Raw genomic sequence first — 24,903 nt, 5'->3', positions numbered from 1 at the left:
TATTAAGGTCCTGCAATTCAAAAGTGTAAATAAACCAAAAAACACTGCTATTTTATTCAATTCAATTATTCAAACAATTATTGTTTAAATTAATTCAATTTTATTTTATACATACAAACTATTTTATAATTAACAGATTTTGACATTGTAGTGTCATTTTTAACCATTGTTTTAACCGTCACTACTTTAGATACTAACATTTGAAGCAAAGTTTAGAATACTTAACAGATCTACAGATATTATAATAACGGAAACTCAATCTACATAGCATTCCTTCTCAAATACGCCATTTGGTCACCCTTTATTTTTCAATTCATCCAACAAAATCTTGCACTAACAATGAAGAGCACTTACCAAAAAACCCTAAATTTAAAAGATAATGTTTTAGCAGAAATATACTTTTACTTTGTTTTTTTTTTTGGTTACTAACTCACAAGTGTGGTCTAGCAAAATCAGGTGTTATTTTGTATCAATGTAGAACAACTCCAATATAACTTCACTTCAAACAAAAGCCCTAGGTGTTTGACCCCAGGGGTGTCAAAATTATTATTTTTTTCTATGCACTGCAATGCAGACACGAACAATTTGGTATTGATTCAGTAATAATCGTAACCGGTTATTATGTACTGACGCCGTTTATCACATATGCATTTTATGGCAGTAGCTTATTATGGTAAGGGAGGAGACTGCGAGTGATTAAAACACTTCAACTACTTAAAAAGCAGCTAACTGTGCACAATTCATTGCTTGCGAGTTTGCTGGACAGTCTTCCATTGACAGGAAAATACATCAGAACCCAGCAAGTAAAAAATTAAAGCTGGAATCTCTCTCTCTCTCTCTTTGTGGCCCCTTTGACCTGCTGGCATGTTCGTGAGGTAACGATTTGTCTCCTCTCTCAGCTGTTGCAACAATTTACCCGTGGTTCCAGACACAAGCGTGTGTGCAGAGCAAGTTTTCTCCATCGCGTCGCCGTCTATAATTGATCAGCTAATCGCCTTGCTGACTGTTAGCCGTACGCAGCCCTTTCTTTTGAGCCTGTGATCAATAGGCGTTTAGGAACTCGCTCAACAACACTCAAAAAGCAAGCTAGATATTATTTACATTAGTTTATTTGCTATAAATGCTCATGTTGCTCTGTGCATGTACTTTAGTTTTGTTTGATATATTCAAAAAGAGTGTTTTCTTTGAGGTAAAATTAAAGGTACAGTACATATATCTGACTGCTGTATTAAAGGACAAAATTGTATTACAAATAATATATATTTATAAATTAAAAGTTAATACAAAAATTGTGTTAAGTAAAATATCAAATTGTTTATGGAAAGGATCGTTAATGCACTGTGAAGCACCGAGATATCGAATTGAACCAAATCAATGGCATGATAATCATAACCGTGAGACCAGTTTGGGTTCACACTTCTATTTGACCCCATAAGCAGGGACAAAAGTAACACACAAGTGGGTAAATTTATTTAATCTTGTTTATTTTAAATATATCTGACGATGACCTTGTTAAATGTTAACCTCAAACATGTTTTGTCCTTATAAAATAAATAAATTAATTAAATAAATTAAACAGCATTTTCATTTTAAATTTCACTTCCATCAAATGTTTCAAAAGCAACCAAACAATGCAAAATGCTAAACATTTCTATAATTTGAATATTTTTTTCAATTATTACTGGCAATATGCATTAATCTTATAAAAAATCTTATAAAACATTCAATAAAACACTAAAAACTCTAATGTGGAAGTGAAAAATAAGGCATGGCTAGTAGGAAATAAATAACAGTGTTACTTTTGTCCCCACAGGAACTCTTGCTATTTGAACCTGATTCACTTTTAAATTGAAAAATCCAGATATTGCAAACTCAAGGGTATGTTATTGCACTAAATAACCTGTAGATTGATCATCACTGTGAAGCATGAAAAGAGAAACACAATAAGAAGATAACACTTCTGGGTTTCTCAGTAGCGGAAGTCGTCATAGTTGTGAAAACTTCGAGTGCAGTGAATGGGAGAATACAAAAAATATATTTTTTTACAATCTTATTTGATGAAATAATAAAAGAAAAACTCCACGATGGTGTTATAAAGACATTCAGAAAAAGGAAAAAAAAATTGTGTGAGATGGCAACCAGACGATTTACTGTCCTGTCCCATAGACGCTGCATTAGAAACCCCTCGGACCCCTTGCCCCCCGGCAATCCATTTTCTTTGAGAAAATCACTGTTACTTTCATCCCCGCTCTCCCCATACATGCAAATATATTAGACTAATATATTTGATCATATAACCCCAACTGCACAACTAAAAACTGAAAATATTGTTTTGGTAACACTTTATAATAACTACACACTATGAATCATTTACTAAGCATTAGCATCTAGTGAATTCATTATTTGTTAAGCATTAACTCTACATTAATAAACGTTAGTAAGTAGTTTATAACTGCAGCTACAAATGCTGTATTCTTGACTTATAAGCACCTATGTAATGTGCTTAATAATTGTATTTTCATACTTAGTTAATGATTTATTTTTCATTACTAAATTAAGTATTGCATTATTTACAAACCAGTTGCATTTAAGAGTAGTTGAGGGTTTTTAGGATAATTCAGAATGAGTTAGTAAATGATTAATAAACTATTGAAATCAACATTTACATATCTTATTATTCAGGCATATACTAATAGTTAACTAATATGTTAATAAATCTTTATTAACTCAACTTCATTCAGTTTTGTGACCTAATCTAGAGTGAGGACTATTTATGCTTTATAAATCCCTTATAAATGACAATTAAAGGCTCAGAATCAAATGAACAATAATCTTTGTAATCTTTTCTAAAAAATAAAATTACTGTAAAGTTTAAACAATGCTGAATAACAGGAGTGTCAAAATACGACATAAAACTGGATAAAACAACAACAACAACAACAACAATTTAACAATATAATAAGATGCAATGTTTAAACTCTACAGTTATTTCATTTTAGATAAGGTTGCAAAGATTTATTTTTCATTTGAAGTACAGTTTTATTTGTGTATCTTTAAATGAAAAGGAATGAATAATGTCATTTTTCCTGTTTAGAATTTAACTGAGCCTTTATTTGTCATTTATAAGGGGTTTATAAAACATAAATAGTCCTCACTTTAGATTAGGTCACAAAACTAGATGCAGTTGAGCTAATAAAGCATTTATTAACATACATAGTAACCCTTAATATATGCCTGAATAATAAGACATATAAATGTTGATTTCAATAGTTTATTAATCATTTACTAACTCATTCTGAATGATCCTAAAAACCCTGAACTACTTTTAAATACAAATGGTTTGTAAATAATGCGATACTTAATTTAGTAATGAAAAATAAATCATTAACAAAGTATGAAAGTACAAGTATTAAGCACATTATAAATATGTTTGTAAGTCAAGAATACAGCATTTGTAGCTGCAGTTATAAACTGCTTACTAACGCTTATTAATGTAGAGTTAATGCTTAACAGATAATGAATTCACTATTTGCTAATGCTTAATAAATGATTTATAGTGTGTATTATTATAGTGTTACCATTGTTTTTTTATATTGTTTCTTATGTAATATATATATATATATATATATATATATATATATATATATATATATATATATATATATATATATATATTTATTTATATATATATATATATATTTATTTATTTATATATATATATATATATATATTTATTTATTTATATATATATATATATATATATATATATATATATATATATATATATATATATATATATACATATATATATATATATATATATATACATATATATATATATATATATATATATATATATATATATATATATATATATATATATATGAGCTCAGATTCAGAGAACACTGAACTGTAAAACTGAAATCAAATCATTCAAAAACCATCGTTACTTTATTCAGCTTTCTAGGGCAGTGTAGAGCACAGGCGTGAAGATGTAATACAATCTTTATTTATCACCATGCAGGTCTGGTTGAACTTGATTCTGTGACTTTTAGATGTCCCTTCAGAAAGCTGCTTTGAACTTGAACAACCCCCCACTGCAACCTGGGAATAAGAGTCTTGCTGAAGGGCACAACGGTGATGGCTTATGGATCGCTCTTCAGAATACACCAGCAACCTTTCAGCAGAACCAGACTGAAAACTGAACCAATTACCAGCCTTGATATATTACAACTACTCAAAGTCATTTCTATTAAGGAAGGTATGCAAACTTTAATTTTATTTTAGACTGTAGCTAATTGATTTAGCACACACATATAGTATAGTATAATCATACACTAAAAACAACGATCAATAAGTCATTAAATATTTGTTACTTTAACTAAAAATAATGTTTCAAACTATTTTGTTTTTGACTGTATAAGCTTCAACTGTGTTTTATGTAAGTTTAGTTACAAGTCAAAAATTGCTTTGATTCAATTTAATTTAAGGCGGCAACATTTTTTACAACTAATTATTTTGTGTACAGAATACTCACATATTTACTGTACTGTGTATAATGTGTGCACTCTATGCATGTGTAAAGTTAAATCAAAATTATTAGCTCTCCAGACAATTTGATTCTTGCCAAATATTACCCAAGTGTGGTTCAACAAAGATTTTTTTCAACAGATTTTTAAACATAATAGTTTTAATAACTATTTTTATTTACTTAGTCTTTGCTGCACTGAAAAAAGTGTTGCATGCAAAACTGTTTCAACAAAAAAAAAACCTACATATTTTCAAATTAGCAACAATGTATACAGCACCCTCTAGTGGATCTGGCATTTTAAACAAGCAAATAAATATACCCAGAGCAACATTTTACATTTCGCATTTTGCATTCTTATTTCTTATAGCTGTGTACAAGACAGAAAATTAAATGTACAACAAAACGTACAGATTTTCAAATTAGCAAGAATGTACACACCCTCTAGTGGATTTGTCATCTTAAACACGCAACTAAATGTACCCAGCTAAACATATTTTACGTTTCACATTTCACATTCGTATTTCTTATAGATGTGTACAAGAAAGATAGACAATGCAATGCACAACAAAACCAAAAGTGTACACAGCACCCTCTAGTGGATCTGGCCTTTTAAACACAACTAAATGTATCCGGAGCAACATTTTACGTTTTGCAATTCACATTCGTATTTCTTATGGACGTGTACAAGGAGGACCGGTAATCAAATGTACAATAAAACCTATTGATTTTCAAATGAGCAAAAATGTATACAGCACCCTCTAGTGGATCTGGCATTTTAAACGTGCAACAAAATGTACCCAGAGCAACATCTTATGTTTCGCATTTCTTACAGACGTGTACAGGAAGAAAAATCCTACATATTTTTTTAGATTAGCAAAAATGTAGGTAACCCTTTATTTTGATGGTCCATTTAAGTATTAGTAGACTGTCTGTTTAATATCTGCTGATACTGCTCCTTCAACAGACATCTAACTGACTATAAGAAACTTTGCAAGTACATGTCAACTTACAGTAACCCCAATCCTAACCCCAACCTAACAGTCTACTTATAATCTACTGAGAATTAATTGGCATGTAGATGTAATGTAACTTAAATTCAACAAACGGACCATCAAAATAAAGTGTGACCAAAATGTAGACAGCACAGTCTAGTGGATCCGACATTTTAAACACACAACTAAATGTACCCAGAGCAACATTTTAAGTTTCACATTTCACATTCGTATTTCTTATAGACATGTACAAAAAGGATGTATATCTTAAATGCACACCTACATATTTTCAGATTAGCAAAAATGTACACAGCACCCTCTTGTGGATCTGTAAGTTTAAACATGCAACTAAATGCACCCAGAGCATATTTTATATTTTGCATTCATATTTCCAATAAGCATGGATTTTATAATACATTACAGCGTGTCTGTTTTTGTGTTCCTCACTCCCCATATAGGAAAGAAATGACAATAAACTAGATCTGACAGGATGTCCGACTGGGATCATTCCAGCACACAACACCGGTGGCGGCACAACCCATCGCCCTGTATTTGATTGTTAACGCTGCTGAAAGTTGAACACAAATCAAACCATTTTTAGGACAAAAGGCACAGACAGCCATTCATGGCAGTGCCGAACGTCAAAAAGTAGATCCTGTCAAGAGCGAGTATAGTGATACGCAGCTCAAACCACAGAAAAAAAGTGTGTGTCAGAGACTCTGTTTGTATTCTTGTTTGATTCCGCATTCTGTGCTAACTGCTTTACATGACAGTTCCCTGTTTGCTGAATGAAATGTGGAGGCCACGTCTCACAGACTCACTGTTAAACCTTGAACTTTGATTTCATTACAGCCCGGGGACTCTTTGGACACGGGTCTCTCCATTTGACATAATGTGCATATTCATTCTGATTTATGATTCTGTGAATGAATGCAGCGGGCTTTATGGGCTCAGAACTGTTTGTATTTCCGCATATCTACATTCTGTTTATTGGTTTTCACATGCTAAGTAACTTTCAGCTGCAGATTTTCGAGTAGATTTGCATTTCCTGAAGGAAAAAAGCAGGGCTGGAAGTGCAAGGAGAGAAGAGTGTGTAAGAAATGTTTAGTGATTGTTATGGCTCTCACGTTTCTGTGTATGGAAATCTACATAGGAGGTTATGGTTAAATAGAAGATGCAATAAACAGGCAAAACCTTCCCACCAATAGGAACTCAAATGTCATCATTGCTGTAACATAATCTCTGGTGAACATTCTGCTAATGTAAAAACAACAACAACAACAACTTAACATTAGCCTTGATAAATGATACATATTTATGCACTGCAAAAAGGCTTTTCTTACTAGGATTTTTTTCCAAATATCTTCTACTTATGGCCTGTTTCCACTGAGTGGTATGGTGCCGTATGGTGCGATTCGGTACGCTTTTATGGCCGTTTCCACTGTCAAAGGGTACCAAAAAGCAAACAGTACCATACAACTTTTTTGGTACCCTTTGCAAAGGTTACCTAGCATGACAAAAGGGTACCAAAAGGCGGAGCTAGACGCGCAGCTGAACGCTATTGGTTTAAAAAGATTTCACAAGCAGGAGAATGAAAACAAAGGAAGCGCCATTTTTTAAAAACACAGCCGAGACATACAGTTACACCATTTTTATATATACATATAATAACAAACAAAGGTCGACCCAAGCTCAAACAAACCTTGTCGTCATCTTGATGAACAGCTACAAAGCCAAGAAGAACAAAATCTGCTGTGTCCTGTAGTTGTTTTACGAACCAGTCTAAAAGTGCGAGGGGTTTCACTTTCTCCAGAGAGCTCGCTGCTTGATTATTTAAGTGCTTCTCACATCCGATCCTTTCAGAAACGGACAAACACACGAGTGACGCGTAAAAAAACAAAGGAGCAAATTGTTTCAGCAACCTGAATCATGAACAAACTGCCAAGTTTAACTATTATCATCACCTTTTGGACTATTATGAACTCGCAATGACAGAATTACTTTCTAACAGGAGGTTACATGTGCTGGTGAAGAATAAAGACACATGAGAGGTTTGCTCTGACTGGGCGATACTATGTCGTTATTTCATATAATTGCAGATGTTACAGTAGGCTATTTTGCATCATTGATCTATGCAGTTATAATCAAATCATGTTCAAAGAAAGGTTAGAGATGAACATTTATACACAAGTATTTATGTGTACACAGCATCTGTTTTGTGAGAAGTGCTTCTCATATGATATGTGAATGACCCGTACAGCTTTACTGTAGACATTTCCTTGAGTGAGAATGACCATTGGTATCTTTTTGGCAGTGGAAACGCAAGCCTGATAAGCGTGACCCGTACCGACCCGTACTGTAGCACTTAGTGGAAACAGGCCATTAGAAAACAAATCTACTAGAAAATATAAAAATAAAAAATAAAATACTTAGAATTTGTGTCTTGTTTCTCGGCCAAATATCTATAAATACTTAAATCAAGAAGCATTTTCTAAACAAGAAGATTGTCTTGTTTTGGCCAATGTGTTTAGCAAAATATTCTTCTTGTCACTTTGAATATTAGATCATTTTGCTCACCCCATTAGCGGATTATGTTGACTGTTTCAGTAAAAACACCTAATTTTGACAATTTTGATATAGCCACAGCCATATCACCCTGCAGCCCAAAACCGGATACTCACTGAAGCTAAGCAGGGCTGAGCCTGGTCAGTACATGGATGGGAGACCACATGGGAAAACTAGGTTGCTGTTGGACGTGGTGTTCGTGAGGCCAGCAGGGTGTACTTAACCTGCGGTCTGTGTGAGTCCTAATGCCCCAGTAAAAAACTGAAAGAGACACCATACTGTCAGTGGGCGCTGTCTTTCCGATGTGACGTTAAACCGAGGTCCTGATGGGCATTAAAAATTTCATGGCACTTTTAGCAAAACAGTAGGGGTGTAACCATCATGGCCTTCCAATCATCCCTATGCACTAAATTGGCTCTATCACTGTCTCTCCACTCCACCTATAGTTGTCCTGTGGCTGTCGTTGCATCATCTAAGTGGATGCTGCACACTTGTGGTGGTGTGGAAAGACCCCCCTCATGATTGTGAAGCGCTTTGGCTGTGTGACCATACACATTAAATGCTCTATATAAACACAAAATACACTCACATATTATTCATGAAAACAAGACAGTATTTTTACTTGTTAAGAAAATGCTTCTTGATGTAAGACTCTTTAGATATCTGGACTAGAAACAAGACAAAAACTCTAATTGTGTGTTCACACTGAAGGCAGCAAGTAGTCGTCGGAAGGCAGTAATTTTCAATGGGAGCCATCGGCGATAAGTGCCGAGAAGTGGCATGGCGCGTCTTCGCCGGTGTGTGTGTCGAGGAGAGTTGAAATCAAGGTAACTTTATGGTAATGAGCTATGGAGCGGTTCGGCGGCAAAGCAATCAGAATGTAGAAATCCACTGCTTACGAGATTTCCAGAGAACACAGTCCTGTGAACTTTGGCTCCAACCACAGTTGTTCCCAAGGGTTTAAATATTGGGGTCACCGGATTTCCAGCTATTTATGATGTTTTCTTACAGGGACTTCAATAAAAAAAGTTACTGGGGAGTTACTGATGTGCATTAATGTTAGATATGTTTTTTAAACCTGGAATCTCATGCTAAATATAATGACAGTACAAAACAGTATTGCTGCTTCAGAATATTTCAGACATATTGGATAAGTGAAGCAAAGCCACAACAAATGCAACAACTTGATCTTCCATAGTTAAATGAATTTGATAAAAGGCGTGCAACATTTTCACGTTAGAAAGCATATTTTTTTAAGCAGAGTGTTTGCTGATAATATTCTACAACTGCCATTTAAATACGAGATCAATGTAGCAGATTTTGATGCTTTCACTGCTGGAGCTGATTATATAATTTAATAAGTATAATAAATAATACTGCTAATAATAATATCTTTATACAAATGCAAATTGTCATGAATGAACTGAAAAAAGGCATTAAGGCATGAAGGCAGAGGTTTTTTTTATTTATGCAGAAAATAATAATTTGTCACACTTTAATCCTTTAATTTTTTTCATTTGTAAAGATATTTGTGTATTGCTGTACATCCTGTGTGTATTAAGTAACGTGTAAGCTTTTGAACCCACTTAGGCGCATAAAAAACGTGCTCTGGCGCAAGTCTATTTCAGTTCCTCAAAATAGCAACCCACCAACAATGTGCCTTAACACACCTCTGGTCTAATATACCAGCACGCCCACAAAGTCCACAAGTGACGCAAGTGCATTTGCTATTTAAACAACATGGAGCAAAACATCAAAATTATGGTTGTGCTGGTCTGAAAATAGCAACAAATCGTGCAAAACAAATCTTGCCTTATTGCGCTGAGTGCATGATAGGCCCATTCTGTTAAAGCTTTTGTGGCTACCATTCTGCTGACATACACAATACACACCAATAACTGACAGCTCAAAAGATGCACTGATAATCTTGATTGGACAAGCTAAAAAAAAAAAAACATGCTCACATTAATGTTGATCTGGCATCTGTGCCCGGTCCATCCAACCTCACACTGACAGCTGAATGCATCAATTTCGTCCAGGCAACTGCAATGAAAAAAGAGAGTGTTTATGTGCTCTGACATGTGCAAATTCTGCATTCATTATTTATGATTTATGAGAGATGATTTTACATGTCGATGAAGCAGCAGCCTCAGCCACGATTACCTGCGCAGTGATTTCTGACAGAGGCTTTACAGTAAAACAGCAGGACTAATAAAACAACAAGCTTATAAAAGGGATTTTCATTAGTGAGGTTCTTGTAAATAATATACGGTCAGATCATATTAGCAATGCTGGAAAGTCACATGCACGACACTGCAACTTTCACACTCCTGCTGTCTTGATGAAGTCACATTGATTGGTAATTAATGCGCAAGAGCTGCATTTACTAGGTTGTGATTAAACAGCTCATTTGCTGTTTTAACAGCTAATGCCAGGTGACATCCCATATCTTTTATCCACCCTAAAAACTCATAAGCAGTATAATGGCATTATAAAATTTAAAGATGCATCTTTTTATAAACCTATGCATGTTTATCGGCATGAACTGTGTTCCCTATTTCATTTCTAGATTTTACAGGGCTCAACAATATGGATGGCAAATGGCCAGAGGGAGAGAGGCAATAAGGCAGCTTTGGTTGTGTTTGATGTGCAAAACATTGCTGCAGCTTTTGCTGATATAAATGTTATATATTTTGCTGTTTTAAAATTATTTAAATGGCATATAAAAATATATAAAAGTTTTAAATTGATGTTTTCACTGTAGAAGCTTGTTTCTACCAAAAAAATCTATCTATCTATCTATCTATCTATCTATCTATCTATCTATCTATCTATCTATCTATCTATCTATCTATCTATCTATCTATCTATCTATCTATCTATCTATCTATCTATCTATCTATCTATCTGAGGCTGCTGCTTATCTGTCTATCTATCTATCTATCTATCTATCTATCTATCTATCTATCTATCTATCTATCTATCTATCTATCTATCTATCTATCTATCTATCTATCTATCTATCTATCTATCTATCTATCTATCTATCTATCTATCTATCTATCAACTGCAAGACATAAAATTGGGGTTCAAATAATAATCTAAGCGCATGGTCTTATTGACACTTTGGCCATGTCTGAATCCACTTTTGCTATTTTAAGGACAAAAAATGGTCAGAAAAACTTAGTTTTGGAGGGCCGGTGTCCAGCATAGTTTAGCTCCAACTTCCAATAACACAACTGGAAGTTTCTAGTATACCTAGAAAGAGCTTGATTATCTGGTTCAGGTGTGTCTAATTGGGTTGGAACTAAACTTTGCAGGACACTGGCCCTCCAGGACTGAGTTTGGACACCCTGGTCTAAATGGTTGTCCTTATTGTTTTATTGAGTTTGGGTGTTTTTATTTTGGCCTAATGTGAATTAAACCAATCAGACTCTCATCTGCCACTATATTTAAGAAGCTGTTACCATGACACATTTACTATTTACATGGCAGACACGAAGGAAAATCATTTTAGATTAATGTTTTAACTGTAGAATCTTGTTTCAACCCAAATAAAATCCGCAAGACATAAACTTGGAGTTCAATTATAATGATCTAAGTGCATGGCCTTATTGACCTTAGGGCATGCCTGAATCCACTTTCGTTATTTTTAAAAACACAAAAATGGTCAGCACACCCAATGCATGGTCGAAATAGTTATTCTCTTAATGAGTTATAGGTGTTTTTCTGTAATGACATGAATTAAACCAAAAAATAAGCCTAATTTGCTTTTTTCTCTTAATATTTATAATCCTGGACCAGGCCATATCCTGAGCTGATGCTGTGACGGTCATGGAGGAGCGGAGAGCATGAAACTGATTTTTGATAGACCACAATGACAGACGAGTCATCGCATTGATCCCAGACTGCAAACCCCAAGACTGAAGCTCTGCACAGGAAGTTTGACTAGAGGAGAAATGGTCGTGCTCAACTGAGCCTGGTTTCTCTCAAGGTTTTTTCCTTCACGTTCATCAATTGGTGAATTTTGTTCCTCACCACTGTCACTGGCTTGCTTGGTTTGGGACTTTGGATGGATTTGCTCATCAGTGTTTGGACTTTCAGAAGTGAAAATTAAACCACACTGAACTGAACTTCAACTCTGAAAACTGGACTGATGCAGTTTCAGTTTGTCAGAACTTCTATGTTAAGCTGCTTTGACAAAACCTACATTGTAAAAACGCTATACAAATAAACATGAATTGAATAACATTTTATGTAATTAATTATCCCTTGATGTAAGAATCTTAAGATATTTGCTCTGGAAAACAAGACAAGCTTTTCAAATGAAAAAAATGAAAATTCACTCAACATTTACTCAATCTCAAGTGGTGTTTCTTGTTTGTTGTTGTTGTTGTTCTGTTGAACAGAAAAGATCATTTCAAGGACGTTGGAAACGGGAACCTATAAACTCAAAAATACAAAAATACTATGGAAGTTAATGCTATCAGTTTCCATATTAAAAATATCTTCTTTCATTTAAAATATATGGTGAGAAAAACTAAAATAAATAAAATTTCGTGGCTGCATTTAAGTTACATTAGTTATTATTTTTTTAATTGATAAGTACAAATCTAAATTGCTAGCCAAAACTAGACAGTATTAAAAATAGTATTAACATTCAGTTTTGCTTTACATACATTTTTGATTACTGTGGCAACACGCAGCCAACAACATATGTGCACTTTTAAATAACAAACCTAAGATGCTTTCCAGGTATGTTTCCCAGAAGAAAAACCTGTTCAACTCAACCTGTGTCTATTTAAGGCATTAGCACTTTATGCAAAATCAAATTACTACTGTAACTTGGTTAGATGCTCAAAGTGCAAGAAACAGCTGGTAATGACTAATTATGTTGTGTTTACGGAGTACCAGACTGCCAAACAGCTAATTGAGAGTGAGCTGGCAAGAAGGACCGCGAGCACATTTGTTTTTTTAAAAGACTCACAGGTATACTCTCTCTTTCAGAATGGATGGGATGGCCATTTACAAAGCTCTCAATCACAGAGCTCGAAATACAAGTGGTTACGGCTCAGCAAGGTTAATGTACCTCCCATGAACACAGGGTCCGGATGAGCACTCGTCAGTGTTTCTCTCGCAGTGATCGCCCATGAAACCTCTGGAGCAAACACACTGGTAACCATTAAGGCCGTCGATGCAGCTCCCGTTGTTTCGGCATGGATTAGATTTGCACTCATCAACGTTCAGCTCGCACCATTTACCTTCGGGAAGAACAAAATCAATGGCAGATAAATACATCACATTTAGAAATACTCGGATATCAAGGTGATGGATTCATTCATTATATTTATAATGTGTGAATGTCAGATTTCTTTCTTTTTCTTTCTTTCTTTCTCTTTCTTTCTATTTGACAGACGTGTTTAAGATGTAAAATAATCATTTGCAAAACCTAAGCTGAAATGCTATAATATTTCCAATTATTTGTGCAATAAAGATAAGACTTTAAAACAGTTAAAAAAAATCTGTATTAACTTTAAACAATTAATTTTAACTTTAAACTAATTAGCAGGAAATAAGTTTTTACAGTGAAACAGAATTCAAGCAGGATTTTATCCAATTAAAAAATATATTTTATTTCAGTTTAATATTATTTGTTTTATTTTTCCAGTAATATATTTTAAGTTCAAAACATAGTTAAATATAAATGTTTTGGATTAAGTTTAATTTTTGATTTAAATTAAGAAATATTTGTTTTGACCAATGTAAAATTATAAGGTTATTCACACAGTCCAGTGTATGCATATTAAACAGAAACTCAATATGCTTTGTACTTTCATGGACTTATATTAAGGCAAATGATTTAGTTTTCATTGGCTCAAGTGATCAAATTTAGATGTGAAACCATTACCCTATTTTTTTTATAATTGGATGAATGAACATTTTAGGGGAATTGCTGTTTTGATTAAAGCTATAACTTCTTCATCAGAACAAAAAAGAGCATTTAAATTAATTGACTTTCTTCAAAAAGACAAATATGCTTTGTACCTGGTTATATAAAATTGTTCTCATGAAGATAGAAAATATTGTTTAAGGTAAATTATTTATTTTTTATTGGGTCAAGTGATAAAATTTAGATGTGAACCATTACATTTTTTTTCAATTGGATGAATGATTACTTTTTTCCAGTGTATTTGCCAAACCTCAACTCTTAAATTTATTTCATGTATTTGGATAGTTTTGGATAATTTATTTACTATTCTCCATTCACACGTATTCAAGCAATTTTATTTTTTTGTGTGAAATACAGACCAATGTTAGCTTTAATGTAAGTAGTGTACATATTGCAAATCATTCAATAGTTTTCTGTACAAAAGCAGAGCCAATTTAAATGGTTTTTCTGGTAATATTCTCATAATGATGATTTGTGCAATGGAAGTAAATATAAAAGTGTTTTAGAGCCACTAGTGATAATTTCACCCCGACACGATAGATAGATTGATGGCTAAGCAGAATGACATTAAATCCCTAAAACCAAAAGGTTCAATAACAAAAAAGTACATTTTAGTGTAGTCCTGTTTTGCTACATGATCAGGCAACATGTTGTGCATTATTTCTAACTTATTTTCTAACTTTTTAACTAAACAGCATAAAATCAACTACCAAAAGGTTCAATAACATAGACTCTGATAAAGAATACTGAAAAAAACGTCAAAAAATGAATAAGCTGAGAAATTATACAGTAAAAAAAAAAATAAAAGTCAATAGATTAACATTTTAAATATTTTGTGAATTGTCTCAGTAAAAAAAGAAGAAGACTTGTAACACTACTAGTTTTTATAGATGACATATTATTAAAAATATAACATGCAGTCATAATTGTGACCAGGTAGTTAATTTTTCTCTAACCCAAATTTCAGACCTAACTGATGATGTAAAATCTACTACAAAAAGGGTTCAGTAAAAAAAAAAAAAAAGAATATAATAATAATAATAATAATAATAATAATAATAATAATAATAATAATAATAATAAATCACCCAGAAAGGTCATAATTGAAATGGAAAAATTCTGTAATTTCAATATTTTAAGATGAAGAAATGCTATTTTCTAAAATGCCTGAGTACATGAAATAGATAGATTTGTATGAAGCACAGACCCCTTTAAAATGTTAATTCTCTGATAATTTCCCCTCCATTATTATGTCTAAATGGAAGTAAAAATACCAGTGTTTTAGAGCCACTAGTGATGATTTCACCCAGAAATAACAAGGATTCGACCTTCAATTTGCAGCATTATAATAATTTGTTGAAATACAAAGTGTAATCATGTATTTTTATGTGACCAGGTAATATCAAGTGCACTATTCTCAAACCTAATTTTACAACCAAGCTGAACAACATCAAATTCACACTACAATAAAGTAACAAGCACAGAATAGGCCATAACATAACTTAAAAAGGTATATTGAATAAGCTTAATTGAATGTACGCACTATTTACCTTGAGTTGAAAATCTGTCAGAATATAGCAGATTTGCACTTGAATATAGAGCATTTAAACACATTTATGTTTTATTCACGTTATTAGGTACACCTTACTAGATTTGGATCCACTTTTGCCTTCAGAACTGCCTTAATCCTTCGTGGCACAGATTCAACAAAGTACTGGAAATATTCCTCAGAGATTTTTGTCCATATTGACATGATAGCATCACGCAGTTGCTCTAGATTTGACAGCTGCATATCCATGATGCAAATCTCCCATTACACCACATCCCAAAGGTGCTCTATTGGATTGAAATCTGACTGTAGAGGCCATTTGAGTACACTGAACTTATTGTCATGTTCAATAAACCATGAAATTGAATGACATTTATGACATGGCAGGTTAGCCTGCTGGAAGTAGCCATCAGAAGATGAGTACACTGTGGTCATAAAGGGATGGACATGGTCAGCAACAATACTCAGGTAGGCTGTGGCCTGACACCATGCTCAATTAGTACTTATGGACCCAAAGTGTCCCAAGAAAATATCCCCCACAGCATTACATCACCATCACCAGCCTGAACCGCTGATACAAGGCAGGATGGATCCATGCTTTCATGTTGTTGATGCCAAATTCTGACCCTGCCATCCGAATGTCGCAGCTAAAATTGAGACTCATCAGACCAGACAATGTTTTTTAAATCTTCTATTGTCCAATATTGGTGAGCCTGTGCGAATTGTAACCTCTGTTTCCTGTTCTTTGCTCACAGAACTGGCACCAGGTGTGGTCTTCTGCTGCTGTAGCCCATCTGCCCGCTTCTGCATACCTCAGTTGTAACGTGAGGTTATTTGAGTTACTGTTGCCTTCCCATCAGCTCCAACCCTGACCTCTGGCATCAACAAGGCATTTGCACCCACAGAACTGCCGCTGACTGGATACTTTCAGACCATTCTCTGTATAACCCTGGAGATGGTTGTGCGTGAAAATCCCAGTAGATCAGCAGTTTCTGAAATACTCAGACCAGCCTGTCTTGCACCAACAACCATGACACGTTCAAAATGATTAGAAGTTGGATTTAGAAGTTGGATTTGTGTGTGTGTATATATATATATATATATATATATATATATATATATATATATATATATATATATATATATATATATATATATATATTTGTATTGTGTGTATTTGTATATATGTATTTGTGTTATGTGATCAAGTAACATACTGTGCATTATTCGTATTTTCAGTTGAAAACATATATGTAAAATCCACAACAAAACCTTTTTGTCACACAGACCACACTTTTTTTTTTAAAAAGTCTAATGGAATCAACAGATTGTGTGAAAAACAGACCACACTTAAATGATTTTCCTTGCATTTGAATTCATCTCAGTGTGAGTAAAAATAGGGTGTTCTACTTTATTACTACTACTAAATTATGTATATCCACTTATATGTATATTTGTAGTTTTTAAAAATAAAATGTGTAGTCAGAGAGCACATTATTCTCTAACCCAGATTTATGACCGAGCTGAATGACGTAAGATCCACTTCAAAAAGGGTTCAGTAACAAAACACCCTAATAGGTCATAATTTACCTGGGAAAAAGCTGTAAATTCAATAAGTTGAGAAGAGCCAGTAAAATCCAGAGGCGAGTAAGACTCCACAGACACTCAGGGACAGCTTGACAAATGACGGAGATAAAAACGAGAGCCAAAGAGCCGCGATACTAAAGAGCAGACGGCCATTATTCTTCCTCCCTGTAACTACACAAACAAATGGAACCGTTTCTGAAAGCCCCGAGACATCTAAATAAAGAGCAAAAGTGATCTTTTAAACATTATGAATCATACGCTGTATATTACAGGAATGTAAACTTAATTCACGCTCGACTACGCAAATAATTCAGTCACTTCGGGCAAAAGCGACGCCATCAGCCGCAGTTGAGGTCATGCGTTGACAATAAATTAAAGCTGTGTTTCAATTACTCACTCCTCAATACACAGCCAGCGAGAAAACAAACACCTAGCCGTGACGTTTCACACTAAAGAAATTTCCTTCCTGCTGAAGTCTCTCAAAGGCAACACGGATAAATAAAAGAAACAAAAACATAGCAATGAGGCGCATCATTAACATCTTCTAATTAAAGTGTTTTTCTCAATTGCTCATTCATGGACCGTTGTTAATTCCCTCCACACTGACCCCCTGGTTAAGCTGTAATGAATTTATTTCCCCGTGGATAGTCATCCATAAACACAAGAGAGTCAGCGTATCGACTGGATATGTACTAACTGTAAAAATCATATTAACCGCTAAACATAATTTTGACATTTGCACTTCAACTTTTTGGATGGATAATAACAGATGGATGGATGGAAGGATGGATGGAAAAAAATAAAAGAATAACAGATGGATGGATGAATGAATGGATGGATAGATTGATGGATGGATAGAAATAGGTATGGATGGATGAAAAAAACAAAAAACAAAGATGTATAGATGGATGAATGTATGGATGGAAAAAATAAATAGATAACAGAGGCATGGATGGAGAGAAATAGGTATGAATGGATGTATGGATGGATGGATACATGGATAGAAAGATGGATGGATGGAAAAAATAAAAGAATAACAGAGATGATGGATGGATGGATGGATTTATGGATGGAAAAAACAGAGATCGATAGATAAATGGATTGATCGATGGAGAGAAATAGGTATGGATGGATGTAAAAAATAAAAGAATAACAGAGATGGATGGATGGATGGATGGATGGATGGATGGATGGATGCATGGATGGATGGATGGGTGGATGGATGTAAAAAATAAAAGAAAAACGGAGATGGATAGATAGATGGATGGATGGATGGAGAGAAATGAGTATGGATGGATGTAAAAAATAAAAGATTAACAGATGGATGGATGGATGGCTGGATGAAAAAAGACAGAGCTGGATGGATGGAGAGAAAAAGGGATGGATAGATAGAAAAAATAAAAGAGTAACAGAGATGGATGGATGGATGGATAGAAAGATGGATGGATGGAAAAAATAAAAGAATAACAGAGATGATGGATGGATGGATGGATTTATGGATGGAAAAAACAGAGATCGATAGATAAATGGATTGATCGATGGAGAGAAATAGGTATGGATGGATGTAAAAAATAAAAGAATAACAGAGATGGATGGATGGATGGATGGATGGATGCATGGATGGATGGATGGGTGGATGGATGGATGTAAAAAATAAAATAAAAACGGAGATGGATAGATATATGGATGGATGGAGAGAAATGGGTATGGATGGATGTAAAAAATAAAAGATTAACAGATGGATGGATGGATGGCTGGATGAAAAAAGACAGAGCTAGCTGGATGGATGGATGGATGGATGGATGGATGGATGGATGGAGAGAAATAGGTATGGATGGATGGAAAAAATAAAAGAGTAACAGAGATGGATTTGTGGATGGATGGATTGATGGATGGAAAAAATAAAAAAACAAAGATGGATGGATGGAGAGAAATAGGTATGGATGGATGGAAAAAAACAAAAAAATAGCAGAGATGGATTGATGGATGGATAAATGGATGGAAAAAATAAAAGAAAAAGAGGAATGGATAGATGGATGGATGGAAAAAAAACTGATGGATGAATAGATGGATGGAAAGGAAATAGGTATGGATGGATTGATGTTTAGCATTTTATGAATCATATATGCATTAATCTATTTTTATGAATGTACACTGAATAACACAAGCCTCTCCCAAAGTTTTAGCAACAAAGTAAAAAAAACTAAATTGTAAAAAAAAATTCCAGAAAAAATATTTTAAATTCATAAAGTTAAGATTAAGAAATTGACCATTTCGCTAATTGTTCTGAGAACATGCACATTCATTCTCTGATAATTCTCTCTATTATGAGTTACCTAATGAGAAGCAAAAGGTGTTTTAGAGCCACTACTGGTCCTCTAATAACAGAGATTTGCACTTTAGTAGTACTCAAAATTCAATGCATAATCATGTATTGTTTTGTGACCGGGTAACATGCTGTGAACTATTCGCTAACCCAGATTTATGTCCTCGATGAATGATGTAAAATCCACTACAAAATGGCTCAGTGACAAATGCCCTAACAGGTTATAATTTACCTAGAAGAAAAAAATCAATAAATTCAATAAGCTGAGAAGTTATGTACCTCAGGGGTCATTCACATATAACATCTGAAACAATGTGAAAAAAGTCATGCCGTTTCCTCCAGGTTCAGCATGCTCGGGTGCTTGCACTGCCATGGCTTCTGCTGTTGCTAAGCAACCATCAGCTGTGCTCTACGAGAAACCACCACTGACAAACCAATGTTATCTCACGGCAATTCCTAACTTTTCGGTTCAGTGGCTAATTCGTATGAAATAATTTGTACAATTTAGTATGATTTGCTTAAGTCCCAATGACGGCTGGGTTTAGGGGTGGGGTTGGGCGGCACAAAAATCTTACATTTTCATACGAATTAGCCACTAAATTGACAAAACATAAAATAGCTGTTTCCTCATGAGATCAGGCTGGACAAACCCTTGCTGCAGCTCTGATACAAGTTTTATTCATTCATCCATTTTCTTTTCAGCTTAGTCCCTCTGTATTGATGTGGGGTCGCCACAGTGGAATGAACCGCCAACTTATTCAGCATATGTTTTACGCAGCGGATGCCTTTCCAGCTGCAACCCATCCCTGGGAAACATCCATACACACCCATTCCCACCCCACGCGAACGCAGGGAGAACATGCAAACTCAAGCACAACCAAGCATCATTGTATTGACTGGATATAAAATAACTACAAATAAAGAAAAGAAAAAACATAACCCCTAAAAATGAACCGGAGTTCACTGATGACATGCTATTTGCAGTCAGCCATCAATCAAGGATTTTGTCTGTGGCTTGCACTATCAAGCCTGTAGATTGTAAAGAAGTGCACAGCAGCTTCGCTTCATAGACAATGCATTTACGCTGTCAGCGCTCCTAATGAGATTATACAAAAGCCTCTTAATCGGCATTTCCTTGTCTGATTTGACAAATAATGCGCCGTCCTATCAGACTTTGTGGAATATGAGAAGCCAAGCAGGGGAGAGATTATGAAGCTGTTGGGTTAATCCTAATGTTGGCTTTCTTAAGGGTGCTCACTGTACTCATCGGAGAGGAGAGAAAAGACCATATAATCTTCTCCTCCACTCCTCAATTACTCCTCTCTGCAGGAACTTCTCAAAGCCGCAGCGAGTTATCAGATTTTCTATCCGAGGGAGCAAAAAAAAAAAAAAAAAAAAACTAAAGGAAAAGCAAAGAAAGCTGAGGAGGAAGAAGGGGGAAACGACTGGAAAAGAGACATAAAAATGATAGAGAAGATGAAACAGCAGAGAGAGAGGAAAGAGCAGCTTCATATAGCAAGAGCAGGGCTGCACATTATTAAAAAATAATAACCCAATCCCTTTGATACCTGGAATTTGTATTCAGTCCAATTAAATAAATGAATCAAGAAGTATTTCAAATATATAGACAATGATGTATAATGAAATATAACAATTTCATTTAATATTGGCTTCTCTATGGTCTTGTTACAGTGTAGTTACAGCGTAAATACAACTATTTACTGTAAAATTAACACAAACACATACTCTATAACTTCAAGGATTAGCATTTGGTTTAGGATTATTGCTAAACTCATGCAATTATGCATAATTTTCTGGAACTATAGTACTATGTAGTACTAAATAAGAAAATATCTAATTAAGACATTGAAAAAAGTGTTATCAAAACTTTAAATAAAATGTTTTATGACTTTTTCCAAACACAAATGAATTAAAATATAAATATTGAAATAAAGTGGGAAAAAAGTATGAAAAATTAATGAATGATTGAATGAATGAATAAATTAGCAAAAAAAAAAAAAAACTTAAAAACAAACTAAATTAAGCAGTGTTGGTGAAGCTACTTAAAAAATGTAGTGAGCTAAGCTACGAGTTACTGTACTTAAAATATAGCTTAACTAAACTAAAAACTACACCATGGGAAATGTAGCATGCTAAGCTAAAAGCTACTAGGCAAAATTAGCTAAGCTATATCTAAGCTATATTTTTTATTTTCATTTACTCATCCACGATCGGTCAACGTAGTTTGTACGGACGTATACAGCGCTACTAATTTACTACTTAGCGATGCTACTGCCACACTACTGAGAAATATAGTTACGCTAGAAGTGTCACTACTTGCAGTGTCCAAAACTGAAATTACACTCACCGGCCACTTATTAGACACCTACACCTGTCCAACTGCTCGTTAACACAAATTTCTAGTCAGCCAATCACATGGAAGCAACTCAATGCATTTAGGCATGTAGACATGGTCCAGATGATCTGCTGCAGTTCAAACTGAGCATCAGAATGGGGAAGAAAGGTGATTTAAGGGATTTTAAATGTGGCATGGTTGTTGGTGTCAAACGGGCTGGTCTGAGTATTTCAGAAACTGCTGATCTACTGGGATTTTCACGCACGTCTATCTCTAGGGTTTACAGAGAATGGTCAGAAAAGGAGAAAATATCCAGTGAGCAGCAGTTCTGTGGGCACAAATGCCTTGTTGATGCCAGAGGTCAGAGGAGAATGGCCAGACTGGTTCCAGCTGATAGAAAAGCAACTCAAATAACCACTCGTTACAACCGAGGTATGCAGAAGAGCATCTCTGAATGCATAACATGTTGAACCTTGAGGCAGAAGGGCTACAGCAGCAGAAGACCACACTGGGTGCAATTCACACAGGCTCAACTAAATTGGACAATAGAAGATTGGAAAAACATTGTCTGGTCTGATGACTCTTGATTTCTGCTGCGACATTCAGATTGTAAGGTCAGAATTTGGCGTCAACAACATGAAAGCATGGATCCATCCTGCCTTGTATCAACGGTTCAGGCAGGTGGTGGTGGTGTAATGGTGTGGGGGATATTTTCTTGGCACACTTTGGGCCCATTAGTACTAATTGAGCATGGTGTCAGGTCACAGTCTACCTGAGTATTGTTGCTGGCCATGTCCATCCCTTTTTTTACCACAGTATACCCATCTTCTTATGGCTACTTCCAGCAGGATAATGCACCATGTCATAAAGCGCAAATCATCTCAGACTAGTTATTGAACATGACAATGAGTTCACTGTACTCAAATGGCCTCCACAGTCACCAGAACTCAATCCAATACCACCTTTGGGATGTGGCGGAACGGGAGATTCGCATCATGGATGTGGACTGTGTGATGCTATCATGTCAATATGGACCAAAATCTCTGATGAATATTTCCAGTACCTTGTTGAATCTACGCCATGATGGATTAAGGCAGTTCTGAAGGAAAAAGGGGTCCAACCCGGTACTAGTAAGGTGTACCTAATAAAGTGGCCGATGAGTGTAATTAACTGTAAATGCTATTTTGTATATTTATATTTTATATGATGAATTGCACTTTTAAACACTTCAGGACCTTTATAAACAACGAATATGAATATGAAAGTGTAGGTTTTCTAGCTTTACATGCTGGAGACAAATAACACCATAACACACATATTCTTAACCTTTTCCCTTTTTCATGCAAAGCCACCACCTACTACACTCAAGCAAGATCCCAAATAACCCAATCTGACTGAATGGCTACATTATAAGTCATCCAAGAACAACACGTCATTTGAATGTAAAAATAATTTCTCCACAGATCATGTGGGATGGCAGTCTGCCGCATATTTTGCCTTTTGTATCTCTGATTCTGCCTACTGAAGAAGTTGCGATGCCGTTACATGTCTTATTAGGGCAAATATTTCCTCTGAGCCCCAGTTGGTTGAACCAATCCAGCATATATCCTCCAGCCGGAGCTCTCCAGGGACGTGTCCGATTCCTCAGATGAGCTGCGAGCGCAGAGGAAAGTAATGACTGGTGCAAGGCAGAGTGAGGCCTGATAATAAAAGAGCTTTCTGTGGGGAATTAAGGCCCGAGTGTCAGCCTGAGCTCTCCCTCGAGCTTCTGGGCCTGCGAGATTTCCTTCTCTCCCCTCGGCGGGTTGAGGATAAATTGATGATACAGAACAAAAGACAAATGAAATTAATCTTCTAGCCAGCTGATGCCGATTGAGATTACACCCCCTACAAAAAAAAATACACCACTGATATGTTGGGTGAGAAGAGTAATGTCTGTAGTATTTGTACGTTGGTGTATGTATAAGACAAATATTGTTGAAGTCAAAACTACACTGTAAGAATTTTTACACTGTAAAAATATTACGTTAAACTTTGTATAACTTACACTGTAAAAAATACTGGGTTCCACAAAATCGATTTGTGTTGGGACAACATGAAGGAATTAAGTCAACCTGTCAGTTTTTGCAAATTTGAGTGGATTGAACATAAAACGATCAAGTTTTCCCCCAAAAACCTCAAGAATTGTATTATTTCAGCTCATTTTAAATTAATTTGAACAAACAGCAAACATTGTTTTTTGAGTGTACAATATATAGTTGAAACTTAACTAGAGTAAATCAAATTAAAGTAACAAAACCTTTTTTCCCCGTGTCATTTTTTTTTTCAATGTTTTACATGTCCTACTTCGAAATTGTAATTCTTTTTTTTTCTTTAAATATGTCCAAAATGCAGACTCCCAGCCCCCCAAAGACATTTTAAACATAATAGTATTATTAACTAATTTCTAACAACTAACATCTGTGCCGTGATGACACTAAATAATATTGTAAAAGTATTATTACAAGATATTAGAATTCATTTCAAAGTGGTTTGTTCTGTAGCCAATAAAAAAATTATAAAAATCTTAAGATGATAAATTTAGAACTTTTAGGACAAGAACAAAAGAAACGGCTGTAAAGACGGCAAGAAACTTGGGTCAAATCTAATTAAATGAATAATTGCATTAAATAAATATTAAAGCATTAACACTTTCAGATTAATCACATGAGTTCAAAGTTATCGTTGAAAGCCCTAACCATACTAAGAAGAAAATATCTTTCTCCAGAAGAAACATATACTGTATAACTGTGAAAGACAGTAAAAAAATGTCCTTGCTCTGTTAAACATCACTGGCAAAATATTTGAAAAAGTATTTCAAATGGTACAATGGAATATAGTAACAATAGTAACACAAAATATGTGGAAAAAAGAAATCTGAAACCCTTGGAAGGATGAGGATAAAGTTATGGTATAACAAAATATAAATAAATAAAATTAATAATAATCTTCCATATTGATGACGGCAATCGAAACAAAACTTTAAAAAAAACATCATTGCTATGAGG

General features: G+C 34.6%; 1 protein-coding gene across 1 annotated transcript in view; it reads right to left on the bottom strand.

Moving 5' to 3' along the window:
- eys (eyes shut homolog) overlaps nt 1–24,903 on the bottom strand; it is a 407,203-nt gene that overhangs the window by 197,079 nt on the left and 185,221 nt on the right. Inside the window, exons 24-25 of the mRNA XM_056471602.1 lie at nt 13,178–13,349; nt 10,053–10,131 (exon numbers count right to left, since the gene is read on the bottom strand). Coding sequence (XP_056327577.1) covers nt 10,053–10,131; nt 13,178–13,349 — 251 coding nt within the window. The remainder of the gene's footprint in view (nt 1–10,052; nt 10,132–13,177; nt 13,350–24,903) is intronic.

The sequence above is a fragment of the Danio aesculapii genome, chromosome 13 (genome assembly GCF_903798145.1).
Source record: "Danio aesculapii chromosome 13, fDanAes4.1, whole genome shotgun sequence".
Lineage (NCBI taxonomy): Eukaryota > Metazoa > Chordata > Actinopteri > Cypriniformes > Danionidae > Danio > Danio aesculapii.
The sequence above is the reverse complement of the archived record's forward strand: the minus strand, read 5'-3'. Positions and strand labels throughout refer to the sequence as shown.